This window comes from Aulostomus chinensis, chromosome 2 (genome assembly GCF_037954235.1).
Source record: "Aulostomus chinensis isolate RoL2024-O1b breed Wild chromosome 2, RoL_Achi_v1.0, whole genome shotgun sequence".
NCBI lineage: Eukaryota > Metazoa > Chordata > Actinopteri > Syngnathiformes > Aulostomidae > Aulostomus > Aulostomus chinensis.
Window position 1 is genome coordinate 28,769,623 of NC_141321.1, and position 12,749 is coordinate 28,782,371.

At 42.4% G+C, this 12,749-nt stretch overlaps 1 protein-coding gene across 20 annotated transcripts in view; it reads left to right on the forward strand.

The window, feature by feature from the left end:
- Positions 1 to 12,749, forward strand: part of LOC147269674 (uncharacterized) — a 353,014-nt gene that overhangs the window by 176,276 nt on the left and 163,989 nt on the right. For 15 of the 20 annotated variants that reach the window (XR_015110555.1, XR_015110556.1, XR_015110550.1 and 12 more), the window contains 5 exons: positions 1,066 to 1,186; positions 8,459 to 8,905; positions 10,255 to 10,391; positions 10,496 to 10,566; positions 11,225 to 11,307. Coding sequence is in view for 1 of the 20 variants with exons in the window: in XM_086188974.1 (XP_086045100.1) it covers positions 1,066 to 1,181 (116 nt within the window). In the remaining 19 variants the exon portion in view is untranslated. Of the gene's footprint in view, positions 1 to 1,065; positions 1,187 to 8,458; positions 8,906 to 10,254; positions 10,392 to 10,495; positions 10,567 to 11,224; positions 11,308 to 11,506; positions 11,603 to 12,749 lie in introns of those variants that run through there. The other 5 variants (XR_015110544.1, XM_086188974.1, XR_015110564.1 and 2 more) reach the window with 4 other exon arrangements.

Here is a 12,749-nt window from a genome sequence, read left to right on the forward strand (position 1 = left end):
CTTTGCCTCCAGGCCTTTTTTCTTTTCAACTTTCTGTCAGGCTGGTCTGTTATCATCTCTGCCTCTCTGATGATACCGCTAAGTGTGACATGAGCTGGCATTGCTGTCCCGGTATTGGGCATCTTGATCTTCTTTTAAATCGAAAAACATTTGTCAAAATGTAATTCTGGTTTTCCACTACTAATACTCATTGCCTTACTGCACATAATCACATGTACAGCTTCTTAAAAGGTGAAAAAAAGTCTACTGGAATTCTTTTTTTTGGGGGGGAAGAAATATGTTTGGAAAATACATGCAGTGCTGACCCTTGAATGCCTTTAAATATCAGCCTGTGAGATATATATATATATATATATATATATATATATTATAAACTTACTAAATGGAGCTAAAACGTCACTGGAAAAGGTAAATATAAATGGTAACAGTGGCGAAGGATGTGTCCAGTGCGTGTCAGAGTGGGGGCGGCCAGCAGGGTGACTAACTGCTTCCCGGCATTGTCGACATAAGAGAAACTAATCACACATGTTTTAATATGAAAGTAGCATTTGGTTGCTGAAAACAATACTAAGAGACACTAAGAATAGCTTTGGTGTTGGAAAGGGATAACTCCCATCCTGAGGGGAAAATTCACCGCAATTCCAACTTTATTTAGTTGGTGGCCTTTCATTTGATATAGAGATGTTTGGAGGTAATTTTCTTAGTGTTCATCGACTGCATATTGGTTACGCATTTGCTCCGTACGCAATGCTAACATTTAAATCTGTGTAGACAGCTGATGAGAAGATAGATGAGGTATGGGAATTTGATCTATTTGTTGATGGGGGTAGACTGCTCTGTCCTACCCAAGTCAAAGTGAGAGATGGATAGGTTGACAAATGAAAAGAGAGAGAGAGACAGCAGTGGAGCAGAGGCTTCTCAGTGGGGATGTGAAAGGAAGGAGGTAGTGGTGGAGCTGACCACCACTGGGACCGGAGAAAGGTCATGGTGAAATGGAAACTGATTCTCCACCCTAGTTCCCTTGGTAATATCCAGTAACTCTGTCTTTTCTTTCCCCTACCACAGCATTGCACTGCCTCCTCAACCTGAATTCTGTTCAGCCCAGACCAGACAGGCCCAGCAAAAGAGAGAGAGAGAGAGCAGATCTCCAAATCTGTTGCGCTCCATCCTGTCTTGGATCGGTCAGGTTTGGGTTCCATTCGTAAAGTGGGCATTTCTGACAGACATTATGATCCACCGTAGTTTCTGACCTTTGCTCCCTGACAGGAATGTGGTGCTCTACCTGCAGCTCCCTCCTGCTTATCACCATAAATGGATCAAGATATGACAACATTGTGGTACATTGTGGTACATTGCTATACGCTAAATATTGTGATACTGATAATACGTAACTTCACATCGTGCTGTGTATCACCTGGGTAGTCTCACAATATGTCCATCACATTATGTTGATATATAAGTCAATGGATGAACTAACTCAAAAAAAAAAAAATCCTTTACAATTTGAATTCCAATTTATTTGAACGATATGGACATTATACAGTTGTACACCTGTGCTGAGCACAGTAAGTGGAGCTGCCGTAACATCACATTGAAAAGCAAAGTACATATAAGTTGATATCAGTTGATAGTAATGATAATGTACAGTGTATCATCTTGTTTGTGAAGATAATTTGATCATCAACATATCTTCTTGAGACACAATTCACTCTTGAAACATGATGTTCTATTATGTGTCAACACTACAGTTCTGGTACATGAAGTGGATCAGGTCGCACTTTCCCCTGTGCACACGTGAGTCTGCACAGACCAGGTGCAGGCAGCTGTGTAGATAAACATCAGAGTTTATCTGTTGCATGAGACCGTGTTGGACAGTGAGTCCTACGCGGAGCTGATGCAAAGAAGAAAACAGCAGGTAGTTTCAGTGCTTCCTGGATGAGATCTGCCACAACTTGCTCTGTGAGTCAGCGTTCACTGAGGTTGTTAATGTTTCTGTGTCACTCGTGATTTTTTTTATTTTTGCTTTTTATTTTTGTTTTTGTCAAGCTCTAGATAATCAAAACTCCAGCAACACTTGTCGTAAAGAACTTTACCATTTTATTATCGCGTGTCAGCCTGTAGCCTTCATCAAGGTTATCTTTTATATTAAGTTTTAGAAAGTAATGAATTTGAAACTAACTGCTAGCTAGGTAGGCATAGGATAGAAAATAATTCATGTCTTGTGACAGCAGCTGACTGATTCACATAAAATATCTGATCTAGCTGTTAAAATTATTCAATTGTAAACAAGCGCATCATGAATAAATTGACTCAGACACATTGGTCACTATTGAAGTGGTCACTGTTCTACAAGAGATCCTTGTTTCAAAAGAGAAAAAGAAAAACCTTGGAAACAGTGCCTGAAGTCTCACTGCACATCTGCGTGTGTGTCTCTGACATTTGAGTTCCTCCATGCTGATCTGGTGCTGACTACTCAAAACCCTCCTCTCTGCTACCTGGGACACGACTGCTAACTTTACAGTCATCCCTCTCCTTCAGCACACAGCTCTGGCCTGCACGTACTGTACACTATTAAATTATTTAGGACGGTGCAAAACATTCAGGGCCCAGCCCCTCAAGACACCAGACCACTTAACTACACTCAGCACAAACACTTTCCTTCTCACTTTTCCCCTCTGCACAATCACGTTTAGTTGCCGCGTCACATCCTGACCCCTGAGTAAATGACACAACTTTGGAATACCACAAGCAATGTCAGCTTTGTCCTCCTTCCAGCCCTCTAACATCGCACGCTCAGGAAGCCGAATAACGTAAGACAGATTGTAGGGCCAGCGGTAGAGAATTCAATGAACTGCGCCCGAGGCGAGATTACTTTGTGAGACATTTAAAGGTCCACCCTTAAGAGTTACAATGGTGTGATAAATAGCCATTATAATGTGAAGTGTTTAACAGAATTGCTTCTCATTTTCACTTTCACGGATGGTTTAAGGATCTCCTGCGGTAGAGTCTGAGTGTTCCTTCGTCAGGTGTTAATCAGTGATCGAGATTGTTTTGGAGAGGTAAAACATTATTAGACAAGTGTAAAGGGCAGGTTCAGTAGGTGTATTGCTAAATACTGTGTTGACAATTTGGGATTTTTGGACATTTGTAAGAAAAGATGTTGAGTAAATACAGTAACACATCCTTGTTATACCAGTCTTACTTTATTGTTGTGGTCCCAAAAGAAAAAAAAATAAAAAATATATATATATATATATATATACACCCCCCCCCCCTGTAATACACCACTATAATAGGCTTTGCAGCAAAATCTATCTATTTATTTGAAAAAGTAACATTCATAGTTACCCAGCCCAAACCAGTATGGAACATTTGCTGCCAACTATCCAGAAAATGTGTTTCTGCTTCCTTAGACTATTATATGGTTTTCACCAGCAAGAGGCGGTGAGCTTGGCTGGCTTCCTGATAGAGATTTATACAAGCTTCATGGTTCATTCTTGTTTTAGAGTGTGTGTTTTGGAGGTGTATGTGGACATGCACATATAACCACAAGAGGTATTTCCTTCTCCACTGGGAAAAAACACAAGATCAAGTTGTTCTTTGGCTTTCTTCCTTTGTATGTCTGGGTAATGTGTACAAAGTACACTGTTGTAGTGAAAGCTTTTGTTTAACTTGTGTTTTAGTTGCAACAGCTAGTCTCCTCACGCTGACCAGACCCACACTGACGAGAAGTTAGGGGTGGGATGGAGGCACAGCAGGTTTACAGGCGCTATAGCTGTCGAGCTATGGTCATATCCTGCTGTTGTCCAAGTTTACAAGAACTGATTTACTGATGGAAGTATGGCTGGAGCGGTAGGTGGCAGTTTGCCCCCTCATAGATGGTGAAATAAGTACTGAATCCACTCTGTTGCTGAGCATTTATTTTTATGTGGTGGTCAGGCAGGGTCGTGCGACAATTGCACCACCAAAACGCTGATTTGCAGCGGTGCTTCTCTGCTGTTGTGTTGGGTTTCTTTGTGCTGCTTTAGCAATGGTGGCTGTAACTAGCAACTAGCTTGGGGAGTTTGAGATAATTATACTTGAATGAGAGTCAAAATAAATTGAATGCTGAAAGGAGCTCAGATCAAATGCATAGGAGTGTAAGGTCATGAGGTGGAGCAGCCACAGCTGTTGTGGTTTGCGTTAACATGATGCATAGATACTTTCCAGGGAGGTGCACATCAGGCTACCCTGTAGGCTACGATATGGCGACATGTACTAACGACACTGATTAGATGCAGAGGTAAAAACTAGATTCAAGGATACTGGTTGACATTTTATGCATGCTGCATCCCTGTGGAATGGCTGACTTAAATTCGAAGACTAGATTAGTTGAGTAAACACAATACAGTACTGCACCGTCCAGGAAAGTGTTTATTTTGCCCTATCACACGCTGCGTTAATACCTCCTTGACTGCGTGCTCTTTGGCTTAAATTCCACGGTAGAACCTATGGAACATGCACAGAGCCGCTAGGCCTGTAAGGGGCTGATAGAAGGGTGTACGTGCCCTAGTAATTTGATTCTTGATTGTATTATCTAGATTATTGTGATTTAAAAAGTACTATTTCAGTCAAATTAAAATGCTTACATATGAGTCCACTTTTAGTAGCGCTGACACAATGCATTGACGTTTTTCTGCCATCACATATATGTAGTGACAGATTGCACCGGCAAGCTGTTCGTAATGCTCAACAATAATGCCTCAGCCATTGATAATCCCTTCCATTCCTCACTTTTCTACACAGCAGTTGCAGATAGACTTGTTCAGCTCCTCACAGCAGTGCTCACATGATGAATGGAACACAAGGTTTTGTCAGCGCAGGCACACTCATCCTTACCCACACGCATAAACAAATGCATACATCACAATTATCTACAAGCAATCCCATACTCAAACACATGTGAACAAGGCCCACCAGGCCGTGTTATGCAATAACCATGAGAGTCAGGTTTTTGCTATGAAGGAGGCACACACACACACTGTGAAAGCAGCCTTCACTCAAGTCTGTTTCATCCTGCTGCTTCCCCGTCATCTCCATTATCCGTCCCTCTGTTGCAGATCTCTTGCACGTCTTTTGGCCTATCCGCACATTGTGGCCATAATTCACTATGGTCTGGCTTTTTGACATGCGTGCAAATTGGCAAATTACAGGATGGCGAGCTGTCACTAGTCAGATTCATGTGGTCACAAGGGGCTTGTGGAAGGTGGGGAGTTGGGGAGGTGCTGGTGGTGGGGGGTTGGGCAAAGCAAAGAGGACATTAGACCTGCTCGCTCTGGCCTAACATTGTTAACGCTGACCACTTGATTGACACTCACTTCAAAAGACCCTCGGTGCTGTGCTGCTTTAGGAGGTTTTCTCCCCTCCCATCCCTCCTTTGTGTCCGTTTTTCCCTTCAAGTTGTTTTTTTTTTTTTCTCTTTGCCCCCACCACCTCATTTGCATCAGAGGCCGGGAGGTTTCATAGGCTTTGGGAGGGAAGCGGGGGACTCCCAGACTAACCCCCTCCATCCCACCGACCCACCCTCAAGCAAGCACCCTTTGTCTCATCTACCCAGGCAACATCGCAGACGCACAAGGCCTCCTGCATGCTGCTTCTGGCCGGGATGGGGCTGGTGTTCCAGGACGGGCTGCTGCGATGAACAGCATGATGGTGTTTTTGTAACTGGGCATGGCCAGGCTAAAGCAGCATCCACATTTCTGTGTCTAGTTCATCCAGTTGATCCCCCAGGAAAGGATGTCTCACTTCAAGAGAACAGGAAGCCGCAGTGTAGGATGGGATTTCTGGGTAAATAGCAAAGACTGCTGTTTACTATCCCAGGAGACACTGCTGGGACAGTGTCTCTCGGACATGATCTGTACTGCACTGTTATGAGAAAGTGGAAATGGAAAAAGAGAGTAGAGGACAAGGCAATTCAACCTAACCTTGAACTTAGTGCTGACTGAGAAATGTTTGAAGGCGCAGTGAAAAAGCCAAAGTGGCATCTGAAATCTTACATCTGTTGTACCAGGTGAACTTGGCATGACCCGACTAATTTGCCTTTGTTAACCTTTAACTTTGTTTTGGATTTCTAAGGGTGTTATCATTGGCCACAGACCAAAAAGCCTCTGAATACAGCTGGATGGGCCTACAACCAATCAGATCTACTGCAAATGTGATGTAGCACAAACCCATCTTAACTAAAGCTTCAAAGTCGTTTTCTCTTTTTGAGTAATTACACTGTCCAGGCTATTAATGCTGCATTTAATACCAGCAGATTCAACACTAGCAGCCATCTTGGGTGTTTACTAAAAGGCACCCTCCATCAGTCAATGAATCAGCCTTCCACCCGTATTCAGTGAAACAATGTGACTGATTTTGACATGTTTTTTTCTTAGCCAGGCATTTCAGGTGTCATCTAAACCAAAACAGAATGGTGTTCCCTGCAGATAAATGCCCCCCTCTTGCTTTTAAGTGGTTAGAACATGATCTTAGTCTGATTAAATTAATTACACCCCTTGCCGCTTGTGCCCTCTCTCTGCTCTCCTACCTAATGGGTAGTGTTTATGCTGAGAATACAGTCATGGTTTTGGGGGGGTGGGGGGTGGGGTGGATTGGTGGTAGCGGCAGAGTCCTTGCATGAAGGGAACAGTTTTAATTAATGTGGAGACAACACCTCTCTCCCTGCTCATCTTTCACCTGGAAGACATGGGGGAACTCTGACACCCGCCCTGCATGCCACTGATTAAAGTGGGGCCTCATTTACCGTTGCCTGCTGTCAACAAAACACCACTAATGGCATTATGCCCAGGCTTCGGGAGGTCAGGCCGGGGGACTATCCCCACACCGGTTCAAACGAGAGAAAACAAATTTAGCCTAATCTCTGATACAGGAGCTTAATCTCCTTGTGATCTTATCAAGGAGAGGTCTCATATAGAACCAGACCCTAAAACTAGATGGAAAGGGCTTTGGCAGGTAAAGATGGAGGGAGGGGGGGGGGGATTTCCATGTTTAAAGGGCACTTAGTTGTCCTGGTAGTTTGGCGGAGACCTCATTCAGAAGCCAGTCACTGACGCAAGCCTGGCAGAAGTATTCCTGCTTCTCTCATCACCTGATGGATGTTGGCGTGGCTGCCCCTTACATTCTGTCGGTGATTTCATACATGTCCGTCGCCCTTCGTCCATCACTTCCTCTATATATAGATGGGAGTCATTGTTCAAATAAGTCGGGTTGCCCCTTTGATGTCCTGGCAGAACAAAGCTGCAGTGTCCTTACGCACTTAGGAGAACACTCCAGTCTGGAATCCTGAACATGATGCCTGTGTCAACCAGTCTATTAACGCCTCTGCATTCCCTGTTCACGTGTACTCCATGTTAAATGGGTCTGTTACACATGACAGTTTTCATTTCAAAACACTTTGTGCTCATTGTGAGAGTGTTGAATCTAAAACGAAACAAATACTAAATACAATGAACAGTGCGGGTCCAGTATATTTTCTATGACTAACTTCTTCTCCATTTAAAAAACAAACAAACTTATAAGCCGGTTTCACTGGAGTAACTATTGGTACCTCTTGTATTGGTTCCCTCCATTGTACATTTTGACAACTTCCATATTTTAACATGAGCAGACTGGTAGTAAAGCCAGGTCATTTCTCTCTGCATTGTACTTTAACAGGCCTCTTATTAGTTACCCCAGAAAAGAACATTTAACAGCAACATTTTTTATTGATTTATGTCAACGGCCATTAGTTTAAGCTTTGCCTTCTCGTTACCTTTTAACAGGGGAATGCATTAGAATTGAAGCGCATTAAAAGACCCATTATTATTAGCGCAATAATTAATCAGAAAAGTTTGTTTCTTGTAAAGTGACAGCTCTTCTTTAAGCAGCCCTGTAAACTTTTATAGGACCGTACAGCTGACCTCAGAATTGGAAATTTGTGTTGGAAGCAGCCTGGCTCACCATTACAGCTCCTGACTGTTGTTAATTTTATATTTGTCCAATAAAAGGCAGTGGGGTTACAGGCATGTGCTCTGTGTTTCCCCATGAACCCCACTCCTCCTGTCGGTCTCTCTTTCATGTGGTTGATGAGGGGATCCCGTTGTTTTAATACAATGGCATCATGTTTTGGTTTTTCATTTAGTTAGAGATTGATTAAATCTAATAGGTTTCTCTTGTGGTTTCATCCAGAGGACACAGAACAATGAAGGTCTCGCAGTGACATTGTGCAATTCACATTGGCCATGTTTGCAGTTCTGACTTCTGTTTTGTACCAAAAGGTTTTTGTTTTGTTTTGTTTTTTTTAAACTTTTTTTTTTTTTAATTGAATCAGCTTCATGACATGTTTATTCACATGTCACTGTCTTGCTTGTCTCTGGCGGTATGTATACTAACACATCAGTGCCTCCGTCCTATGTCCCATTCTCTGCTGTTTATGCAGAAGTCAGCGTAACGTGAAGAGGCAGAAGAGGAAGTGCACAATGAAGCTTCATGATTACCGCCCTGGGCAGAACCAACTGTGGAACCACTTAAAAGATAATGCCCAAATGATGTTTTTTTAAACTTTGGCTGCCTATTTTGTGAGTTGAAACAATATCAGTGATGTAAAGGAAATGGGACCTGAATGGTAGTGTTTACAGTTGTTGGATGTTCACACATAAGCAGCAAGTTCCAACATAAACATCCACTTAGTGCATGTAAATCTAAGGGCTATTAATAAGCTCTTTTATCTTCTCTTTTGGAGAGTGGCCCTGGAGGCCTTGGGGTAATCTGGCCCTCACTGACTCGCTCTCCTCTCCTGTGTTTCTCTTCTCTCTGTTTCTCTTTAGCGAAGCCCATGCCTTTGGGCAAAGAAACCCATTACCAAGTACCTACTCATTCTGCTAAGGCAAGTTGGTTTTAGTCTTATGTTTACGCCTTTTTCCAGTCCATAGCCTTTTACGTGTACACCTGGATCAGACTACAAGTCAGTGGCCTGCCAGGGTCTCTGTTGAAGGTTCTTAGTGAAGGTTTCCCTGGCTCTCAGCATGCTTCCCACCTGCTTGTCCGCTCTGTCTTGTCTTCAGGAGGACAGTGACAGTGCTCATATGGTTGCATCTCCCTTACATATTCTCCCTCTGCAGACTGATGAGTTCTGACAGAGCGAATGCCTTTATCTCACACTTTTTCTCATGCAGACCCCCTTTCAACTGTTGTTTTTCTTATTCCTGTCGACAGAAAGTTGTTTTTGCTGCCTCCCTTCCCTGCGTGTCCGTGACAGGCATACTTCCTGCTCTGTATGTGTGTTTGTATGTGTGTGTGTGTGTGTGTGTGTGTGTGTGTGTGTGTGTGTGTATGGGTATGCATGTGTGTGTGTGTGTGTGTGTGTGTGCCTTTGTGTCAATGTGTGTGTACTTCAGTGGAGTAGAAGCTGCTTTTATGTCAGTGCCAAGTGTGGAGAATGGTTCCGCTAGTGAAGGACAGCCTCTCGTGCTGCATTGGTTTCCCACTCTGTTCCGAAGAGCCAAATGCATTTATCTGATGTTGGATCTTTGTTATTTGTCCATGAAACTACAACTGAGAACATGTTATACCTGTGGGACTGGACGAGTGATCTCCTCCATACCAGCATGTGGACATGAACATAAATGGAACAGTTTGCTCCTGTGCCATCCTATATTGTTATTAACTTTAAGCCAGATTCCTCTAAGTGCCTTTGAAATATCAAATGTAGTTTCTCACAAAGTCTTAGTACAATGGCTATATGGGCTACGCGCCGCTTGGTCGAGGCTCGCTGGCAACATCCCAAAAGCTCAAATGTTTATGCCACCATGTCACACCTAAAGCGGTTCCATATTTTGGTCCTACATCCTTGGGACTTAGAGTAGCTTTGCGGCTTGTGTTTGCAGTCTGAGTGCCATCTTGAGCTGTGTGTTTCAGCTACTGTCTTGTGGTTTGGGTTGGTCCCAGGTCTCATAGCAGATGGTGGCACAGTTAATCATGTGCAACGCACTGGTGGCACCAATTTCCCTATAATAAGGCATCTGGTAAAGTATTGTGCTCTTCGGTCCGATTTCCTCACCAGGTCATTGTTTCACAACTCTGATTGTCCACATTTGGGTTCACATTCACAGTTGACATTATACCACGTCTCAATGTGATACATTTGCATTCACTTAGACAGCGTCTGTACCTCACTGTGATATTTAAAATGTACTGTTTTTTTCTCCAGTGTAAATGACATGCATGTCATTTTAGTGTTTTCAGGTCAATTCAGAGGAGCCCTCTTTCCACGGTGACACACAGTTGGAAACAACAAAGCGCTGCATGTCAGGAAGTATCATTTACCTGAGTGGGATAGAAAACCGAGTGTACCACATCACTACTTTGTGGTGGTAAGAAAATCATTGCAAATGCAGTTTCAAGAGAACAGATGTGCTATAGCAACATTTCTGTTGAGGGATAATAGAGTTGAATGACAGAAAGTTCTTTTGTCCAGAGCAGCTACAGCCGCAGCCAGTGCCTCTGACAAGTGACACCCCGTTGACCTCTGTCCCTACGCAATCTGTGGTAACTGAGACTGTGTTTTAATACAGCCAACTTCTAAATTTACCTTGCTTCATTTGCATATGAGGATGTAAGAGTGAATTTGAAGTGTAGGTCCTTAATTTTCCTGCCACACAGCCATCACTTACTGGGCCAACCTGTTATTGTCTTTTTATACACACTTGAACACCAAGCCAGTGTTTTAAGATTATACCCTGACTATTTTTGAGCAGGACAAAAAAAACATACATATTTACAAAATCACTCTGTAAAATGTAGATGTAATCGCAACTGCATTTGCTTAAGCTAGTCAACATAGACAAAAAAAAAAACCATCAAAATAAAAGAATTCTTATCTGATAATATTCAAGTAGTAGGTGCTTGACTCCAAATAACAGTATGTAATTAATTGATCTTTTCTCTAACATTTTTCCTTTTTTTGTTTTCAATTGCATTTAATTCATATTTCAAAAATGACTTTTATAATTATGTTTCATTCATTTAATGACATGTATGTAATCAATTGCATAAAAAAACTAAAAAAAAAGAAAGAGTTTGCATTGATCTTAAGAAAGATGATACTTAATTAATCCCTCCCCTATCAGAGAGAGAGTACCTTGTTTTTTTAAGCTGTTGATTTATACCATTTATATTGCTGGTTTTTCTTTTTGCTTCATGCCAGAATCATGGGTCAGACTTTCACCATCGGGGTGCAAAACGGCAAACATTCCACTGCAAGTAGCAAATGAAAGCCAGGATGTCCACGTAAGTCAGGAATCATTGTAAAGTTCGCAATGTTCTTTCTACGTTGTAACGAGCTTCAGTTAAGATGGAAAGTACTGTCCCGCTGCCAAGCATCGACAGTCTAGGAGAACGCTTTGATATGCACTCACGTGCCTTTGATGCTCTCGACTCTAGATATGCAGAGATATTTACTAAAGCAAATCAACTTTTATTTCAACAGCTGCACAGAATTTGAGATGAATGGAAACAGTTGAGTCTCAGTGAAACTCGGTAACAACAACACCTCCAGGAGAAAGTGATGTTTCTATGTTTGGTGTAACACAATACCTGAAAGATGTGTGTGAGAGGGGAAAGAAGTGAAATAAAATGCATCGGAATGAAAAATATAAAAAGTGGTAAAGTAAGATTAATTTATCATTCCTTGTGCAAGCTGTGTTTACTAAAGGTTTAATTTATATGTAAATATATATGAATATATATAAAAATGCTGAACAGATGGATTATACTTTTTTAAGCGATTGATAGCCTTGATCGCAAGGGAATTTGCGAGTACACTTGCAATGGAAAACTTTATACCAGTGACTGACGATCACCTTTGTCTTCAGTTCTACGTGACTCTGCTGGAGAGACCCTGACTCAGTATGAATGCGGGGGGGGGGGGGGGGGGGGGGTGTAATATCTTCTATCCAGTATCTTACCAAGGTTTTTACTTTAATTTCTCACTGTTGTGTGTACATCTACAATAACACCAACGTGAGCAGAGGGGCAGAGCCATAACTGAACAGTGGGATTGCACGTTTAGGATAATAGATGGACATTACACCTGAATTATACGATGTTTTTGAGCTCTCCTCTTGAAATAATTTCAGCCACCTCACACAAGTGTTGAAACAACCCCAGAGTGTGTTTGACTGACAGCAGAGGCATTGCAACAGGGCTGGCTAGACAGCCTGTATCCCTTTCACTAGCTGGAAGTAGAGGCTGGCTGAAAATGGCATCTCCCAGGGAAAGCCAACAACTGGCTATCACCCTGACCGTTTGTCTTCATCAATCAACCTGTGTTTGTTGACCAAGCAACATGATGTCACGATTAATTTCATGCATACCCTTAATGGGGTCCAGGGGGAAGCCCTGTCCTCTCAGTAGGCATTTCCTCTCCTGTTGCATTGTGGGATATGCCTGCTTCCTTTTTGTAGATGAGTTGACTTTTTCAAAGTTTTACATCTTCTCGTTGTTTTTTTCTCCCGCTATTCATCTCCCCTTCATTTCTGTTTGCTGCCACCCCTCATGCTGTTATTTGCTTTGCTTTGTCATGGCTCCTTGGGTTGGAAGCAGCTCCACTGTTTGTATTCTTGTTATTTGAGTACGTGTGATGATTCCTACTTATTTGCTGAGGTATACACTGAACTGGATGTACCGAACCTTTTGATCAACCCTCAGATTTCATCAACAGATACTGGAGC